The following is a 19,784-nucleotide window of genomic DNA, read 5'->3' as shown; positions in this document are numbered from 1 at the left end:
GTATGGTTTAATATAATATAATATAGTACAGTACAGTATAGTTTAATATAATATAGTACAGTACAGTATAGTTTAGTATAATATAGTATAGTACAGTACAGTATGGTTTAATATAATATAATATAGTATAGTACAGTACAGTATAGTTTAATATAGTATTGTACAGTATAGTTTAGTATAATATAGTATAGTCTGGTCAGACCTTTGATCTGTCTCTTTTTTTTCTGTGAGCACTACATCAAGTTGAATGACTCCCTTTAGTCTATTTGTTAATTTACAACAGAGTGGATTGTCCCACAGCGGACTGCTTATTATTTATTAAACCATTTCAAGTTAAACGAGGGATCAGATGTGTTATTTAATATCACATAAATCATCGTATAGACCGTTATTTTTTTTTTGACACCCTATTCGGCTTTAAATAGCTTTTTATGTTCCAGCATGAAATCAATACATCCGTTCACTATCTAGTCACAGCGCCAGTCGCAGTGTTTTTTTGTTGTTGTTTTTTTTTAGGGGAGAATGCTTTTATTCTGAAATCCACGGGGACCGGAAGTGTTTGGCCTCTTTCGGGTGTCTGAACAAAGTGACGCCATCACGTCCGAGAGGAGGGTTCAAGTCAGAGAAGGTATTAGCGAGGATCCTGTCAACAAACTCACACACACACAGTGTAAATCTCTCACTTTTGTTGAACGGACACGTGTCGACAGGAGGATCTTCAGCTCAAGGGAAGCGACGAGCTTCATTTTACAGTCGCGCAGAAAAACGGAAGTCGTCGCAAAATGTCAAACGTTTCGCGAAGTGGACGTTTTGTTTAGCTAGCGAGGTAACGACAGCTACTCGGTCAGCGACGGGTCTCTTAAAAAAGGCCCGACGTGTCACGCGTGTCGGCGGCTCAACGGGTCTCGGTGAGCGGACGAGGCGTCTTCACGTCGAAGTAATTGTTCCGACGAGTTTTGCCAAACTAGACGATTGTCGCACGAACAAGAGTTGCATCGCTAACGTTAGCCGGGTAGCTAATGGACTCGCCTGCTCGGTGCTCGTTGACGATTGTTTCGTCTCGTTTCTGAAACAACACGTCGTTCAAATACCTGCTGAAGACGTCCCTCTTATCCTCGTTTTTATTTATTGTTTTATTACTACCAGCCTCCCCGTTGAAGTTGTCTAGCGTGCGTGGTCTCTTCTGCCTTTTAATGCTTTCGACGTCTTTGCAGCTTTGGTCACAAGACATAAACGAGTAAATGTCATCTGAGCTCTGACCCCCTCCTCCTCCTCCTCCTCCTCCTCCTCCCCCGGAAAACCTCCAGCCCAGAACCTCGTCTTATGTTTTGCGGTGAGGCCATGACTGCTGTCAACATCACCAGAGATATCCTGCACAGGCAGATCAGGGTGAGGAAAACAAACGAGACGACGACACGTGTTCTCGTGTACGGAAATGTCTAAAAGTAGGATCCCCCCCCCCCCCCCCCCCCCCCCTCCGCAAAAGTCTTAACGGAGATGTTTTGTTTGTGTCTTCAGGACAACAGAGCATCCGGCTTCCAGAAGATCTACCACGTCACTGACCCCTTCATCAAGAGACTTGGATTGGAAGCTGAACTTCAGGTCTTTGACAACGCGAAGCATGTCTCAGCTACTCTCTCCTTGTAAATGCACAGAGTTGTAAGAAAGAAGGAAAACAGGACAGGATGCCTCCGTTTGTTTGTTACCGTGTCTTTCATCTGACAGTTTCCACCACGTGTTTCCACAGGGTCACACCGGCTGCGTGAACTGTTTGGAGTGGAACGAACGAGGAGAGTAAGTCTTCGGATCCTGACGTCTCGTACAACCGTGTCGAACGTCTTTTGTAGCTGTGATATGTGTCCAGATGAAACTAGTACGTTGTCGTGTTCGGCGTTTTAAATGTTGCCGCCGCACTCTTAATATCCAAAGATGACACAGCAGGCCCCGCCGTGTTTGCGTCGAAAAATGTCTCCGTACGTTTTTAATCGACCTCGTTCTTGACACCTTCGATGTTCAATGAGGTGCCTGAATTAAAACACAAAGTAATTTACATACGATCAGAAAAGACGTTGGCAGGAAATATCTACCGATAGCTTCAGCTCATTAAAACTGATGCTGTTCGTCTTACCGCCTGAACCAGAGGCAGAGAGGTAATAACTATTAACGCACGCAATCAAACCACGAAGCAATTGTAAACCCCGGCGTGTCTCGCAATATACGATTTTAAATGGCGATAGTTACTGAAGGGCCTCGGCTTGCTTGACTTGTCTTGCTTTGTGATTCTTTTTGCGTTCAGTCTTCTGGCTTCAGGCTCAGACGATCAACATGCCATCATCTGGGATCCATTCAGACACAAGAAGATTACAACTATGCACACGGGTCATGCTGCAAATATATTCTCTGTAAAGGTAAGAAGAACTGATCGTCACATGGATGCACAGCATGGAGTGGCACGGGGCAACGCAGGCTGAAATTATTGACGCTGGCCGCATTTACGTACATATTGATAATGTCATGGTATCACTGCCGCTGCATTGAGAGGCCGGTAAAGCCCGCATCGTAATACTTTTCTCGGCCACTTCCTCTCTCCCCCACCCCCACCCCCACCGCACACACGTCATATCACAGTTTAGCATTTCCCAGCACACCTTCTTCCTTTGTATCTTTTGAGAATAAAGCAACTTAATTAAATAGGCCAAAGTGATGGGTAGAAATAATATTTACCTTTTAATAAAACATGCGGTATTGGAACATTTCAATAACGACAAATAAAGACACATAAAATAGACTCTGACTCAAAACCATAAGTGCACACGGTGGGAAGATGGTGTATATATACACCGAAAAACAACATGCCTTGGCAGCAGTGACGGATGGATAATCTGAAAGTCAAAACGTTTTTTTTTTTTTTTTTTTTTTTAAAAAGGCCTGTCCTTAAATACTCCGATGGCCCATCATCTTCTGGGTCCGCATCTTAGATCGTTATGCCAGCGGGCAAAGCCCCTCAGAGCCCCTCAGAGCCCCTCAGAGCCCCTCTGATTGTGTTGCTGAGCTACATTGTGTTGTCAAGTTAGGCTGTGAAGACATTTTGCTCTGTCTTGAGGTAACACACAAGGAAACATGTTCGTGTAGGATAATGTGGTGGTATCATTTTGAGATGGAAATGTAAAGTATAACTAGTGTGAGCATAAGTGCGTAAACACCTTGGGAATGTCTTAATCTGTGGTTACTGACGATATGTGAACCACCAAGCTCGTGAAACACTGTGTCTGTGCTTATCAGCTCTCCGGTGTATTTGTCTCTCCGCACAGTTCCTCCCTCACTCCGGGGACAGGATTTTGGTAACGGGCGCAGCCGACACAAAGGTCCATGTGCATGACCTGACAGTGAAGGAAACCATCCATATGTTTTCTGATCATACCAACAGAGTAAAACGCATTGCCACAGCACCCATGTGGCCCAATACCTTCTGGAGTGCGGCGGAAGACGGCTTAATCAGGTCAGATCCCAGGGATCGGGTAGGGAAGTAAGTCGAAAGATATGTGAAAGGTGCATTTTGTGACGTTCACTTTCCCCTCGCTCGCTGTAGACAGTACGACCTGAGAGAGAGCAGCAAACACTCTGAGGTGCTCATTGACCTGACAGATTTCTGTGGTCAGCTGGTTGAAGCCAAGTGTCTCGCTGTCAACCCGCGTGACAACAACTACCTGGCTGTGGGCGCCACCGGGCCTTTTGTTCGCCTCTACGACATCAGGATGATTCACAACTACAGGTTTATTGAGTTTTTCACGTCACTCTGTGGTAATGAATTTTCGACAACCGAGGGTTTTAAACTTTTTGTTCGTCTCACAGGAAATCGGTGAATCAGAATACATCAGCAGCCGTGCACACATTCTGTGAGAGGCAGAAGCCCATCCCGGATGGAGCGTTGCAGTATTATGTTGCTGGTGTGTTTATGGCTAAATTGTCTGGTATCAGAATCATTTAATGGGTTCATTTATTTTGCCATTATCCTCCACAGTAATATAACATCAGGGAATGTGCTGGAAGGATGTGTTTGTGTAACGTCACCTTCTGTCTGAATGCTTCAGGCCACCTGCCAGTGAAACTCCCAGACTACAGTACCCGCCTGAGGGTCCTGGTGGCGACCTATGTTACTTTCAGTCCCGATGGCACCGAGCTGCTTGTTAACATGGGAGGGGAACAGGTAACGCATCTCAGAATAAAGAGTGGCGAGAGGAGTTGTTGATTTCTGCTCACAGCACCATTCTCTTTGTGTCCTTTCCTTCCCTTTCTGATGTGTTGTAGTAATTTTTGAAGCGTTGTTTTCTTTTATTCGTTCTTCCAGGTGTATTTATTTGACTTGACATTTAAACAGAGGCCATATACCTTCTTTCTTCAAAAAAAATGCCAATCATCAACAGGTAGATCCACGGCGTCCGTATTAACAAGCAATACTTACTCTGACTCACATAAAGGATGGTATCTAATGACATATTGGTACTTTCTGAAACTCTCCAGATGTGCAGAATGGAAAGACAACCAATGGCGTCTCCAATGGAATTTATTTGCCATCCAGCCGCAGTCACTTTGCAAGAGGCGAAACGAGCTCCAGGTATTGTTGTTTTTTACCCGTTGGATCATTTTTTTATTTCCACACAGATTGAATTTGCACATGTGAAGTTATTTGTAAGTATTTACTCTTTCCTCACCTGTCATTGTTTTAGTTCTACGGAGCTCCCTCCTCACTTGGAGCAGATAAAGCAACAAGCGAATGACGCATTTGCTCGGCAGCAGTGGACACAGGCCATCCAGCTGTACAGTTTATGTATTCATCAGGCCAGCCGCAACGCCATGCTGTACGGGAACCGGGCTGCAGCCTATATGAAACGCAAGTGGTAGGTGTCACTTTTATCATCGGCACATTGCGTCTACCTGAAGGCTTTGGAAACGCGTGTTAATGTTTGCGTGTGTGCTTCCCAGGGATGGAGACCAGTATGATGCCCTCAGGGACTGTCTGAAGGCTCTGACTCTGAACCCCGGTCATCTGAAAGCACATTTCCGGCTGGCACGTTGTCTGTTTGAGCTGACGTTTGTGGCTGAGGCTCTGGAGTGTCTGGAAGATTTCAAAGGAAAGTTTCCAGAGCAGGCGCACAGTAGTGCCTGCGATGCCTTAGATAAAGACATCAAGGCTGCTCTTTTCTTCGAGACAGAATCAGGTGGGAAAGAGTCGAATGGTATTTGCTGTAGCTCTCGGTTGTTAAACAGTAACGTAGATTGTTGGATCTTGAAATGAACATTAAAAAAAACAAAAAAACATTAAGAAAGTTTGTATGTACAGTAAGAAGGGTAATTTCATACTAGCTTAAACAAATGTTGTTGTTTTTTTTAGATCTCCTGTTAATGTAAGCAAACAGCTGTGCTGTACATGTGCATCTATGTGTGTGTGTATATATATATATATATATATTAGTTTAGCATTAATAGACAGTCTTTGTTTATTTACAAATGTGCGTTAACCACTCTGGTAAAAGTACGATTTATTTGTTCTTCACTAGCTGAAGTTCAGAAGACCAACAGTTCCATTCGATTGCACTCATTCAGTCGGAAAGAGTCCATCGTTGAGGAGGAGTTGGTGTTGAGAGAGCGCAGCTTCGACTACAAGCACAGATACTGCGGCCACTGTAACACAACCACCGATATCAAAGAGGCCAACTTCTTTGGGAGGTCAGTTGATCTCACTGTCAGTCTTCGGGCGCCTCACTAGGGGGCAGTCTTCAGCTTTGTGATGGAAGAATATCACACGCTACTGTTGCTTAACCTTCACCTCATCTGGTTTCCTATCACAGTATCTTGTTAACCAGTCTGAATAATTAAGATCTTTGCTTCGGTTTTCATTGAGCTTTGTATACCGCATTGTCCTGCTGAGTTCCCTTTATACCTCAGCTGGGAAAGTCCATGTTCACATCTGTACGCTGAAGTAAACAAGCATTCCATACATTTTTTTTTTTTTTAAAGTTCAATGTTAAACGGCTGAAGAATTTTCCAAGTAAATATTTAAATCCCCAGTAAATGTCTCATGTCCCAGGAACATGGCTCGTCAGGCCGATCTGAATGGTTTCCTTTTCTCTACAGCAAAGGCCAGTACATTGTCAGCGGCTCAGACGACGGCTCTTTCTTTATCTGGGAGAAGGAGACGACTAATCTAGTGAGGATCCTCCAGGGCGATGAGTCCATAGTCAACTGCCTGCAGCCTCACCCCAGCTACTGCTTTCTGGCTACTAGTGGCATTGACCCCGTGGTTCGGTTATGGAACCCCAGACCGGAGGTAAACAAAGGATACGTCTACGTATTTGTTTTTATGTTTTGTCTTGAAATTATTTAAATTGAAAATGAGGCATCGTCATGATTAGTTGTCATGATTCATGGGATTTACATTCAATCACTTCCGTTTACTCTTAACTGCAGTCGGACAGTGACAACGGGCGAGTAGTGGAGGACATGGAGGGAGCCGCTCAGGCGAATCAGCGGCGTATGAACGCGGATCCACTGGAGGTAATGCTGCTTAACATGGGCTACCGCATCACAGGCCTGCGTGGTGTTGGCCCAGATGGTTCAGATGAGGAAGACAACTCAGAGGGACAAGTACAGTGCAGGCCCAGCTAAACCAATAAACAGTCGTCCATTCTGTAAAATGGATTTAGGAAACAAAGCACTCTCCCAGCTCCTGTTTCAATCTTAATTTCCCCCCTTGCCTGACAGAACATTGAGTGAATGTCATGTCACATCTCTGTACTATGCATCGCCCTCCCCTGTCCTACAAGAGGACCGGTGGAGACCACCCTGGGGAGAGGAATTCATGGAGGGTAGACACCCTTCTCGCCCCTTCAAAGCACCAACCACGCCTCAGCCGGTCCCTCCACCCTGTGGCAACAGGGGGACACCTTCGAGGAGAGCACCTTCCACGTCACGCCACAGTTTCTCACAAAGAAAGAGGAGCTCAGCACTTATCCCTCCTCAGGTTTATGTTGGAGAGACGCAGTAGAAGGAGAAGCGTGCGGTCGCGCAACATATTTTCAGGTCAGTGTGGCCGGCCGGTCGCAGCGTTCTCCGTGGAGGATCAGATCACTGACCAGTAAACGGGTCTTCGTTGCATCTCCCGTCTGCTCTACAGATGGACCCGAGTGTCACAGTGCCCGCTCATCTCTGCATACCCAAGTCACCGATTCTAAGTTAGGCCTGACCCCGTTTTCAGTTGGGGTTTTTGGTCACAGGAAGCCGAGAATTCATTGTAACTCTTCAAATTGTGAACGTTGCCAGTTCTGTTACAATGAAATGTATTTTTGCGCTTTGTTTAGTTTACGACTGTCAGGAAAAACAAGGGGTTTCTTCTGCCAAAGGTTGCCACCTATTGTTTTAATGGCCAAGGATTTGTGTTTGATTTCTGTTTCATCGAAACATAATTTTGACTCCTCTTTAGTTCAGAGGTTTTACTACTATAGATTATTGACAAGGCAACAAGATATCGACAAAGAAATATTTGTTAGAATAAAAAAAAAATAAAAAGAACTCTAATACAGTTTTTTGTTTCAGTTCCGTCGACTGCACACGTCCATTGACATGAAATGTCCTTGTCAAATATTTGTTGGGTATAAGTGGGACACCGATGCTGATTTGTGGTATATGATAAAGTATTTAGTGGCGATAGGGTTCCTGCCCACTAGCTGCGTGGCTCAAGCATTAATCCTCTGCTGCAGTCAGGTGTTCAGTCCTGCTTGCATGAGGCTTCTCTGACCATAGTGGGCAAACAAAATAACACAGCCACATCTCATCCGTTGCTCAGAAAACAAGCTCATTGGGTTTTCTTTACCCTCAAGTGGGATAAATGTCAGTGAATGGGTCCTCAGCAACATGCATCACCGCACTTCCACGTGATTTACCTTCTTTCATTTGAGATTTTTTTTTGTTTTTCTTCGAGGACTTCTGTAACATTTGTTGCAAACAAAATGAAGAATAAAACTATTCTACACCTTGTTTACACCGTTTTGCTCCATCAGTGACAGATTGTTTCCCCCTCTTAGTGTATCAGTTACACAACAGAAACAGCTGCACGGCCACTATACTATCTAGGTTAGGAAGATATACGGTAGGTGAGGTGTGAACTTCTGCTCATTTATCTGTCTGCTCCACTCTTTGATTTTGCTGACTGCCAGGCAACAAATGAGAGCACAGTACATCACAAGCATGAGTAGTTAGGGGAGCACACCCTTCCCCATACACTGTACAGTAATGAGGTGACCCAGCTTTAGGAGCAGTGGAGGGTATACTAGTGAGGAGGCTCGCCGCTGGCGGAGCTGAGACCGTGTGCTGCCAAATAGGCCAGAAGATGCTCCCATATGAGCTTTTTGCAGATGTTTGATAACAGTCTGCTAAAAATGATGTGTCGATTTAAACAGGACATTAAACATGAAGTCGTAAAATGAGCCACGCTATATCTATTCTCGGGAGTATTTGCCTGTCCTCGGAGCAGTGTAAACATTTCTGTAGTAAAACAACGATTGAAAAAAAAAAAAAAAAGGATTTAAATAAATGCAAATGATAAAAAAACAAAACTGATGGGTTTTGTTGTTTTGGTGAAAAGTTTCATAACCCTTTGATAACAGACCAGTCGACGCACAGATGAACGGTGTCGCGTCCCAGGACCGACCGCTGGTTGGTTCCCGGCGGAGGCGTCGTCTGCGTGCCTTCTGCCTCCTGCGCGCTGCTCGGCGCTGGATGTACGTCACTGTCGTCGTCGTCCCCCCCCCCCTCCCGTCACTCCAGGTTGTGATGGCGGAGCCGGACGAAGTCGACATAATGATGAGCTACCACGGTGACTTTTTAAAACCCGACAGAAAAACCAGCCGCTACCCCTACTGCATTGTGTGGACACCCATTCCCATTTTATCGTAAGAAGCGAATGCCTTACTTCTGATCTTGCTGGTTTAGCGTTGAACGTGACAGCTGAGCGTTGCAGCTCGGCTTGGCGCGGCAGCTTGTTATTTTGCAAACGTCAGATTAAAATGAAGCAGATTTATCTCCGCCGCTCGTTGCATCTGTTTCCTTGTAATACGTGCTGCGATAAAATGCACTGCATTTCTTTTCCGCTACACGATTAAACGTGCATGAAGTCGTACTGTGTGTATCCATGCATCCTGCAGGTGGGTGCTCCCCTTCATTGGTCACATGGGTATCTGCACTTCCACCGGGGTCATACGAGATTTTGCAGGATCGTACTTTGTCTCGGTAAGAATAGCTTTTGCAACCCAAATCACCTCAAGTAGGCCATAAATTAATCTCTGTGTCTATTAGTAGCCCACTCGGTTCCACAGCAAACTCCGGCATAAGCACAGTGTAAGATTATAGGGCTGTAATTACCATTGTTTTCATTTTGGATTTATCTATCGACTGTTTTCTTAATAATTGATTAGCTGTTTGGTCTTTAAATGTCAGAAAATGGTTGACTAGGGTTTCCCAAATCCCAAATAACCACCGTTTGTCATTAAAAAAAAAAAAAAAAAGACTCAAAACAATTATCAAAATAGTTGGCGATTAATTTTCTGTTGATTACCAAATCAAATAATCGACTGATCATTGCAGCTCTGGAGTCATGCTTATAAAACTTGTGTTTTTCTTTCCAGGAGGACAACATGGGGTTTGGTAGACCAACAAAGTAAGCTTATTAATCAGAATATTGTATATTAATAGTATTTCAACTAGTAGGTCACACCAGTTCACGTTCTAAAATTACCACACTGATCCATTGATTACTGATATTGCAGGTATTGGAAGCTGGATGAGGACAAAGTTTGTGGTAATGGCGCAGCTACATGGGACAAAGCAGTAAACGATGCATCTGAGGAATACAAATGCAGGCCGGTAAGACAGTATTTAAAACAAATACATGTTTCCGCATCTTTACTAATATAATAACTACTTTTTTCTGTCTCACTGAAGCACAATCTGTGCTTTGATAACTGCCATTCCCACGTCGCCATGGCCCTCAACCTCATGCGCTACGACAACAGCTCATCGTGGAACATGATGAACCTGTGTGTGCTATCCCTTATTCACGGGAAACATGTGAGGTAAATATTTCAGCCTCATTAGGCCACTCGTTATAGCATTGTAAGAACAATGCTGAACTGAGCCTACCATGCAGTCCTGCAGCTTCAAAAGTTTTTTTTTTTGTTTTTTTTTGCCTCAGAGGGTTTTTGTGTTTTTACTGAAAAGCCCCAACATTGAACATATCGTCCATATTATAAGCTAGATCGGTATCATCTTTTACCAAGATAAAACCATGATTCATGTCCTTGTGTTTGCAGCTACAGCTGTACATTACAGTCCTTCAGCAGATTCATTTTTTTTGTCACGCCTACATACATCCGGAGCAATGTGTGACTTTTAGTGTCTGGTTCAAGGACACTTGAACATGTGGGGAAAAGAAGCTGGGATCGAACCAGCTACCCTCCAACCATCCACACTCTCACCACTTGACCTACAGCGCATAGCACATCTACAGTACATCCTTTACTCTAAACTTGTTCATCATGTTTGGATTTTAAATTGCGTTCCTCCTGCGCTTGTTTGCGCTGATCACATGGGTTTACGTCATCAAGTCGAGTTGATTTTACTGAATAGGTTACACATTCTGTACAACACGTGACACCCCCTAACCTGAGACCTTCAGACGACGGCAGGAAGGAAGAGTAGCTGTTGCAGAATTAGAAATTAAGATGTGGTTTCCTGACAATACCAGACCGAACACACCTGAAACATCTTCCATCACAAACAAGTCCACAGTCTGTTCAAATGCTCTGCTGCTGGATGCTGGTGAGCATTAAGCGACATATGGCTCAGAGAACCCCCCTCATTATTCTCCACTGACCCACATAGAGAGCGATGGCGTCACAGTTTGCGCTGGCTCTGCAAAGACAACACTCCCACAGCGCAGGAGTCTTTTAAACAGAAGGGGAGTCGGGTAATTCATCACTGACAGCAGCGCTCCCCTCTCTGTCACCGCTGGAGGTCACCTCTCCGCTGGGGCTCCCTGTGCCGGCTGGGTGGATAGGACAGTAGGACGCGGGCCCGGGCGTAGCCGCTGCGAGAGAGCAGAGCCGTGGGCCTCTGGGAGTAAAGAGCCTGGACCGTGTGATACCTCAACACACCTCACATGTCCTTGTCTGTCCAAAATAAAGAGCGTTTTACCCTCTTCTGCCACACACTCACTGTATCCAGGCATCGATGACTTACTCTTAACACTTCACCCTCTTTCTATCCTTCAGCTGGGCTGCATTCCTCAAGACCTGGCTGCCCTGCTTCATGCTGTGCGGAGTCCTCGCCACGTTCATCCTCACATTCAACCTACAGTAACACGTTGGAGCAGTACAACGAGATGACTCACAAATTTTGGTTGTACTTTATACATCGTCATTGATGTGAATGATGTGTTTTGACTGGACATTTGTTAGTACAGAAAAGACTAAATGAAGGACTGCATTGCCTGTTGTGATCTCGAGCAACTTAAGACTCCAGGAGGTTATTTAAGGACAAAGTCTAGCTGTTTGTGGGTAGTTTTGAAATTAATCGTCACTTTTATGTTATTAGTGATTTTCTTTAGTATTATTATTCATAAGTTACACCACAGTATCTGCAAATCATCTCATCATACGCAAGTACTGTTTTTCACATAGCGGGCGCTGTGTTTTTATTATGAAAGTAAGATGATTTTCTCCTGATAACGCCACAGTGGAGCAATGCGTCGGAGTCGCAGAGATGTATTTTTTATGAATGGCAATGATGAATGTGTTTCCAGACCGGCTAATGTACATTTGCAGTGATAAATCACTCCAAAATGGATCACGAAATCTTAACGCTGAAAGTATTCATCAATTATTTGTCTAAGAGATATGAGCCGCGACCAAAGATAGAATGATGGAAGACCCATATGTGAAAAATTGTGGTGTTGTCCTTCCTTAGATCCATTTCCTTCTGGTGTGTACAGACAGATGTGTTAAGTGTTTCTATTATTATCATTGTTATTAATTCCTTTTCTCCAGACAGAAATTTAATGCTTTCCAACTTTGCATCCTCATGCTCGAATGTTGTTATAACTACGAGCAATACGACATTACATTTTTATGCATTTTGTATTTTATTGGTTTGCTTTATGCATCTGAATAAGCATTATTGAATTATTGTATAACTGTAACAGTTTCATATTTCTGTCTTTGTAAGTTCCTTTTTGTTGGATGCAAAGCCTTTTCATGTGTCCCCTGGCAGACTTTGATGTGGATCACCGGCTGTGGACGCCCTAATCGTCCTCTGTACCTTTAAGGGAACTACGTACCTTTTTCATCCGGCAGATTCTGTGTGATATGAACTACCATCAATTTACGGGGGGACCTCTATTCCCACAGTGGAGCAGATGAGGAGGGACTGGTGATGGAGCGTGCAGTGTTTGCCACCTCTGCAGTATTCGATTAGTTTGTGAGAACAAAAGGTTAGGACAACACTGGATTTATTAACTCACTGGGATCCCTGTTTTTACTCTGTAACTCAAACTTTTGTGTGTTAAATGTTTTTTTGTTTTTTTTAATTAGCTGTAATTTCAAGATGTGTGTTTTTGCACTCCTTGTGTTTTTGGGAATTATTTGTTGTGCACCATACCAGTGCTTGGAGTGTCCTTCTGGCTGTGAGTGTTTTGCTGCCACCCGCACGGTGAAATGTGTTTCTACAGCTCTGCTCACAGTGCCACAAGATATTCCAGTAAATGCCAGAACTGTCATCGTCACAGGGAATAATATACAGCACATCGGACCTGATTCGTTTACAGAGCTGGAGAATGTCACAAACATCATTTTAAGCAATAACAGGTGAGAATGTCTGTTTGTTTCTTCTGTTTAACTCATGTATATAAAGTTATATTTGGATTAAAATGACTGACTTTCTTGATGTGTAAATAATAAATAAATCACGTCTCTTTCTGTGAATGGGGTTTTAATTTGTTCAGTTTGGCAGTATGCTGAGATGCATTTGTTTTCAAGCATGACAATAATGTGAAAATGTCTCAGAACAGACATTACAGTGTTAGTGATGTTTTTTAGGATTACAGAGATGGCATCCCACACCTTCTCCGTCCTCGTCAACCTGCGCTTCCTGGACCTCAGTGGCAACCAGCTGGCACTCATCCATCCAGAGGCTCTCAGCATACCCGACAGCCCCCTTCAAGAACTCAACCTCAGCCGTTCACTGAACAACTTCACCGCCCTGACGGACCTCACCACGGCTCTCCGCTGGGGTGGCCTCGGGGGGCTCCTCTGCCTCGACCTCTCCGGGAACAACCTCGCCCTGCTGCCCCTCAGGATGTTCTCCCACCTTCCCAATCTGCAGCAGCTCCTCCTCACTAACAACTCTCTGGTGGCCGTCTACAGTGGGACCTTTTCTGGCTTGAATCATCTGCAGATGCTGGACCTGACGCACAACACCTTCAGGACATTCAGGGCTGACGCTCTACAGGAGCTGGAGAAGCTCGGGGACGTCAGAATCCTTCTCGGCAACAACCCCTACACCTGCTCCTGTGAGATCCACAATTTTGTCGCATGGCTGAATAAAACAAGAGCTCAGGTAGACGTGGATGCTGTGAGATGTGCTTCACCAGACGGGTTGACCAACACCCGCCTGCGAGGGCTCAGTGTCCAGGCCAATGGGTGTGTTGCTCCGGTCCTTGCACAGGTCACTGACCTCACCCTGCAGACGTCCTACGTCTTTTTGGTGCTAGTGCTGGGGTTCGTGGGCATGGTTTTTCTCTTGGTGCTCTACCTGAACCGCAAAGGTATGAAGAAATGGATCAATGAAATGAGAGATGCGTGTCAGGACGTTCTGGAGGGGTATCACTATAGGTACGAGATAGACTCGGACCCTCGGCTCAGGCACATCTCAGCACAGAGCAGCAGGCCACAGAGGCATCTGGGAATATCTCTGTCACAACAGCTGTCAAATGACACCTGTATTGTCCAGGTTCCCGCAGACACACAATTCAAACAGTTGACAACCTCCCCTCCTGTAAACTTATGATCCTTAGATAAAATAACTGACATAATATGAAGTAGATGTGAATAGTTTACAGTATGGCGGGTGTTTTACCACTGATTTGATGTTTTTTGCCTCCTGTATAATCTGCAGTTATAACATATAAATTTCCCCCCAAAAAGTGCCTTTGTGTTTTTGAGGCACTTCTGTAAACTAGTATTGTGTTTTTATCATACATTTTTATAAGAACAAAAGCATTCAAATGTTCGAGATAGCCCATCTCTGTGTGTGTTTATTGTATTTTTTGTTTTTGTATCATAACTTTAGACAACTTGCTAAAAATAACATAGATGGCAGCTAAATGGCATGGGAAATGTGCGTTGACCTAACAATCTTTAATCCATAGTCACTCATTACATTTTAGAATAATAATAATAATAATAATATAATATTATGTAGGTTTCAGTAACCCATAGAAGAGAAATGCCCTTAAATTTGATTATTATTGTGTGTAGTACTGTTCATGATGTGATCTGTATTATTATATGTAAAGGAATAGAAAGCTAGTATGATATAAAACTTGTATTTCCATGAAATAAGAATAAAAAAAATTGCTGCAGGCTATCTAACTTTATTGTGCTGTACTATGTTATTGTGACTGCAATGAATTGCACCACGCAGCTCAGACTCGTATTTTTTTTTCCTCCAGGTGAGGTGGCCCTTCTATGAAGTGCTTCCATGCAGGGGAAAAAAAAATAGGGCAGAATGAAATATATTGTTTGGAAATACAGATGCTGGCAGCTGTTGCACCTCTGCGTGCTTCATTTACGAGGTGAGTAAGGCTATTAACAGCGCGTTGTGTTCGTTGCAACCTACAGCCTGTTTACGGAAGTTTTACGTGATCAACATGTATCCCTTTGCTTTTTACTCCGTCAATCCCGACGTTCATCCTCCCATCTCGTTTTTCCCTTTCCTCTGCGCGTTTATATCCGCATGCGTGACGTCACGACTCACCTGTGGGTGGGTGTTGGATTTGGGATTAGCTGTAGCCGCAGGTAATAAGCCAAACATTGGGGAGACTTGTCGGCAACGCAAGACTTGTCAGCTTTAAGAAAAGAAAGACGACACGAATGAGCTGAGTCGGGGTTGTGTTTTTCTTCGAGCCGCCGGACTCCAGGCTTCAAGGTTGGCAAAAAGTTTGTCGTTTGTAGGAAGTAAAAGATCACCTGGAAATGTGTGGGCGGTCGAAAAAAACTGTTCTTTTCTTTCTGTGTTTGAAGCGCGATCACAAGTTTCCTCTCCGAGACTTCCGCGGTTTGCTCGCCGGACGAGCTCTCTGGGATAAAACGCAACCACAACCGTCTCCTCTTATGCAGTAAGTGAACGCTTTGCGAGCTAAGTTCAAAACGGTGAAATGTTGAACGAGGTTTGGTGTTGGCTGTTCTTTTGGCACATATAGGTCAAATTATGGGCGCGACGGAATGAGTTATTATCACGCCAGCAAGCGATGCACTCAAGTTTTATTTACATTCTGAAAATAAATGAAGGCAGGTTCCTTTACTGGAGGCTGAAGGTTTAAAACCTCAAGAGATTTAAATGCGGGAGAGCAACGTGTCCGCGGTGCGTTAAATGCCTCAAGTCCGAATTGTCAACAACAGAGGGGAGGTTAACGCCAGGTTATTGTTTCTAAACATTCCTCTGCCGTACCTGCAGGTCCCGGGCATTTTGAGCCATGCCTGGCCACAGCACAGGGCCTCCCCAGCCGTCCCACCACCACCACCACCACCACAAGCACCACGGCTCCAGCTCAAGAGTGGAAAAGTACCGACAAACCCGGACTCCATCCAGGGAGAGCACGGCCAGCCAGGACTCCTGCAAGGATCCTCATGGGGAGCATCTATGCGAGCACCACGCTGATCACTCCCGGTGCTCGGAGAGCAAGTACGGCGGCAGCAGAGCCCACCCGCGAAATGGCACGGCACGGGGCTCAGAGACTATAGGATTTATTCCAGGCTCAGCGGACGGCGGGCCTCCCGGCAGACGCGCCTGCGGCTCCTGCGCCTCTATGGGCTGGAGCGGCTGCAAGGCTCTTATCTGCTGCGTACTGACCTGTGGATTTTATGGCAGCCGGGAGCCCTGCCTGCCGATGAACGAGAGCTCCACAGACCATCTCCCTAAAGAAGGCAGCGAGCCTCACCCTCCCAACGGCATGGCTGTCACCAACCCCACGTGCGGCATCCCTTTGGAGTCCAGCAAGGTCACCAAGGCCTCCAAGTTGCCACCAAGTGACAGCTTCCGCTACCCGGACGTGCGCATAGCGGGTCAGACGGTTCGGTATCCGGTCGCCGCCCCCAAACGGACCCGAGTGACGGGTAAAGGGGAGAGCCACCGGCCAGTCAGCAACACCAGCCTGCTATCCCGTGAGGACTATGACTTGGACGACCTGAGCGACACGGGCACAGACATCGACTCGCTCATCACCAAGAAGCTGCTGGAGCTTTACGCGCTGCATCAGATCGACCAGCTGGCCAAGTGCACCTCCGACTCCTCCTTCTCCCGCAAGACCAACGAGATCAGCGAGCTCATCTACAGCATCGCCCAGGACTACAACCTGGAGGAGCAGGAGGCCGAGTGCAAGCTGGTGCACGGGGTCATCCGCATCAGCACGCGGAAGGGCAAGAAGAACAAGAGCCACCAGTCGACATCGGGGCAGCGTCCCAACGGCAGGAGCGACGGGACCCTCCCCGACAGCGGCAACGAGACCATGACCACCACCTTCATGAGCAGCGACTGTAAGAACACCGTGCTGCAGTTTGAAAACCAATACACCGTAATATTGAATGGCGCGTAAACATTTACAACGCAGTGAGACAACTGTTTTCACTTCCACCCGGCCAAATATAACAAATATACCAATCATCTGAGCTGTCTTTGTTCCATGACTCATGGCGTCTGTTGGAACGCTGCTGCAGCTCTTTTGTTTCGCTCATATTTTTAAGTCCTAATACACCAGGCATTTTACAGGCAGTGGCCTAATAACAAGAGGTTAATCTGAGGCAAGTCGATACAGGTTCCCCGTCTGCGAAAATGTTGCACAATAGCAGAGGTGACCAGATTTATCGTAAAATGAGATCCCGTTTGTTTTTTTTGCCACTCGTCCCTATGTGTTCACTCTGGCTAATTGTTTTTGTCCCCTGCCGCAGGTCCCGAGGTGAAAGTGTCGGAGCAGACGCCATCAGACGAGCTGGCAAGGAAAATGAGACACTACAGCGGGAGAGGTGAGTACATGTGGGGATTTTCCACTGCAGCCACACGGACCCTTTCGGGTCGATGCGAATGCACGTACGACGGATTAAGGCACATTATCATCATACGAATTACAGTCATTGTGCCAATAGAGCTACGATATTCATTTGTCCCGCTCATTGAGGTATAATCACCACCCTCGTTTGTGACCCATTATTATCTGCTGCAGCTGGAGGCATTTTCTCACCTCCTCTCTGCTTTCCGGTAACATACCACTCTTTTTTTTAAACCGTGAAAAGCCCCACATTCCTGCCCTTTTCTCTGCATATTACAATCCCTTACTCATTAGAGGCCTCCTCCCCACCCCTGCCACCCAACACCCTCCTATCAGCCCGCCTCATTCTTCCCTCCAGCTCAGCGGACATGCTACACCACCTGCTCGAGCGGCAGATCGAGTCACATTAAATATATGCCACATAATGTCCCCTGATTTATTTTGTCATTTTCACAAACGACTTGGGTTACAGATGGATTACAGCGCAGCGGGCTCTGTTTTTTTTTGTTGTTTTTTTTGTTCTTGTTCTGCAAAGAGGCTGTTAAAAAGATGGGGTGTCCCGTTGCATGTCTTTTGAACGAGTGTACACCACATTGTCTCGCTGCAACTTTCACATTGCGGCCGGGGAATTTGTCAGCGTCCTGGGTTAAACTCCACAGTTTCACGTCTCACTTTCTGTGCATGAAATAAAAACATCTGCTGCGTTGACTGTTTCTGTTACTGCTATGTTTTTTGTTTTATATTTTCAATGCATTTAAATAGTATTTTTGCCTCTTGCAGCGTACTCCTCCGGCACTGCCACAGCCTACTCGGCCTACCATCATGACTCTGAAATGGACTCTTCAGGTGCTCCTTTGCTTCTCTGAAAGGCAGCACAGGAAAAAAAAATAAAAAATACCTGTACTTACAAAGGATGTGAATTATTTCATCCTTCTGCTGTTACTGAGCGGAGCACCTGGGCGGTTGTGCTTCTCCTTTTAGTGGTCCGGCTAATGTTTGCTATTGGAGTGTCATTTAAATTCAAAGACATTTTGTCTCTCCGACTAACGACCCACTGATGAGATTTATTTTTTCTAACAACAGGTTTTTGTGAACACGTGTGCAGTGTTTAAAGTTGTTTGCACAAGAATGACAACGCAAATTGAGCAGTCAGGAGGCCAGAGGACAGAGACGGATGGTAGAACATAACCGTCCTCATTCTTGTTCTTGTTTGTGCAAGCCATTGAGCATGTACTGTATATTTGTGTGAGCTTATTGCCTCCTGCCATTTCCTCTAGACTCCTGAGATGCATGTTTTGACCTGTTTTGAATGTATTGATAAGCCATATTTTGATGTACATATTTTTAAGTCATTGTTACTCGGTGGTTTGTTAAACCATTGGTGGCATTTTGCCACATTTTTTTTTTTATTAACCAATAAGTCCTATTTTTATCAAAATAAAAATCTCCATGTTTAGGCCTTTTCATATTTATTCAATAAGGAAATAGCTTCATGTATAGTCACGGTGTTTAAGTCACGTCGCTTTACAGCAACTTTGACATGCTGCTCTAAGCTTGCAGAGCTGCTTGTTCTCCACACAAGCCAAAATGGTACGTTCATGCAGTCTGAATTTAAGCAGCCCCATTTGTTTTGCAGCAATGTATTTGCTCGCGTACATCAACAACTCTTTCCTTCACAGGCCTTTCTGGTACTGTCTCTTTAGCCTACTTTTCCTGTTTATCTCTTGGATTGTCAGACTCATCTCCCTGAGGTCACTGTGTTGGAGCAGGCAGGCTTTTTTTTTTTCTTTTCTTTTCTTTTCTTCCACCCTCAGCAAAAGAAGAAACCCGTTTGGCTGGTTTTGACAAAAAGGAAATAAAATCCTGAGGGTTGTCTTTGTCATTCATTGCAACGCGTTGAAGCAGCGCAGAAAATCAGCCTGATTTCATCAACCTGTCCTGAAGTCCTACTTCATCTAGATAAACATATCTAGGTGAAGATATATTTATTGAAGATTTATTTTAAGACTTTAAGTATTATTCCTTTAGATGACAAAGCTGTCCCAGCAGTTGCCAACAACAACAACTGTCTAATGATAGACATTTAAAGTTAACCAAAGAGTGACACTGAATACGTTTATTATTATTTGCTGTTAATAAACAATTATAAAAATCTGGTTAGAATTTTAAGAGTTCAAAAATTGTATTGTTTTTGTTTTGTGGCCCTCTGTGACTTTAAAGTTTAGTATCAGTGCCCTGCAACAGGACAAAATAAGACATAGTTGCACTTGTATCAAGTAAATGATTCTCAAATATTCTTGAAACAATTTGATTTGCATCGATTTTTATAAAACAAAACTCGCTACTTGGGATTATTCACTTGTGAAAAAATTACTCAACAAAGCCTAAAACAAACAGCAAATTAGTGATTTGT

General features: G+C 44.8%; 4 protein-coding genes across 7 annotated transcripts; all 4 read left to right on the top strand.

The window, feature by feature from the left end:
* Window positions 1-577: 577 nt before the first annotated feature.
* Window positions 578-8,034, top strand: wdtc1 (WD and tetratricopeptide repeats 1). Of its 4 annotated transcripts, none has more exons than XM_069143137.1 (16): window positions 578-628; window positions 1,215-1,389; window positions 1,519-1,602; window positions 1,748-1,794; window positions 2,297-2,408; window positions 3,312-3,499; window positions 3,590-3,772; window positions 3,853-3,947; window positions 4,092-4,207; window positions 4,349-4,424; window positions 4,522-4,615; window positions 4,728-4,898; window positions 4,984-5,219; window positions 5,559-5,727; window positions 6,136-6,328; window positions 6,469-8,034. In XM_069143137.1, exons 2-16 carry the CDS (start codon window positions 1,324-1,326, stop codon window positions 6,664-6,666), a joined length of 2,028 nt encoding a protein of 675 aa, XP_068999238.1. In that variant the 5' UTR covers window positions 578-628; window positions 1,215-1,323; the 3' UTR covers window positions 6,667-8,034. The 4 variants fall into 4 exon arrangements, with proteins under 4 accessions (XP_068999238.1, XP_068999239.1, XP_068999236.1 ...); XM_069143138.1 differs by lacking the exon at window positions 578-628 and adding an exon at window positions 635-826 and having other exon boundaries at window positions 1,308-1,389; XM_069143135.1 differs by lacking the exon at window positions 578-628 and adding an exon at window positions 635-826.
* A 765-nt stretch (window positions 8,035-8,799) lies between these two features.
* LOC138194418 (transmembrane protein 222-like) lies at window positions 8,800-11,418 on the top strand. The gene is made up of 6 exons (XM_069143140.1): window positions 8,800-8,948; window positions 9,201-9,285; window positions 9,681-9,712; window positions 9,822-9,918; window positions 9,997-10,127; window positions 11,325-11,418. The coding sequence occupies exons 1-6, from the start codon at window positions 8,830-8,832 to the stop codon at window positions 11,410-11,412; spliced, it is 552 nt and encodes a 183-aa protein (XP_068999241.1). The 5' UTR covers window positions 8,800-8,829; the 3' UTR covers window positions 11,413-11,418.
* Window positions 11,419-12,648: 1,230 nt separating this feature from the next.
* On the top strand, window positions 12,649-14,686 carry LOC138194417 (trophoblast glycoprotein-like). Its single transcript, XM_069143139.1, has 2 exons — window positions 12,649-12,914; window positions 13,146-14,686. Exons 1-2 carry the CDS (start codon window positions 12,655-12,657, stop codon window positions 14,113-14,115), a joined length of 1,230 nt encoding a protein of 409 aa, XP_068999240.1. The 5' UTR covers window positions 12,649-12,654; the 3' UTR covers window positions 14,116-14,686.
* A 427-nt stretch (window positions 14,687-15,113) lies between these two features.
* Window positions 15,114-19,518, top strand: kdf1a (keratinocyte differentiation factor 1a). The gene is made up of 5 exons (XM_069139865.1): window positions 15,114-15,255; window positions 15,351-15,445; window positions 15,784-16,862; window positions 17,274-17,348; window positions 18,152-19,518. The coding sequence occupies exons 3-5, from the start codon at window positions 15,803-15,805 to the stop codon at window positions 18,235-18,237; spliced, it is 1,221 nt and encodes a 406-aa protein (XP_068995966.1). The 5' UTR covers window positions 15,114-15,255; window positions 15,351-15,445; window positions 15,784-15,802; the 3' UTR covers window positions 18,238-19,518.
* Window positions 19,519-19,784: the final 266 nt, after the last annotated feature.

The sequence above is a fragment of the Embiotoca jacksoni genome, unplaced genomic scaffold, assembly GCF_022577435.1.
Source record: "Embiotoca jacksoni isolate LCO1_2020_lvr unplaced genomic scaffold, fEmbJac1.0.p SCAF_11, whole genome shotgun sequence".
Taxonomy (NCBI): Eukaryota; Metazoa; Chordata; class Actinopteri; family Embiotocidae; genus Embiotoca; species Embiotoca jacksoni.
Note: the sequence above shows the minus strand (reverse complement) of the source record. Positions and strands in the feature narration are given on the sequence as shown.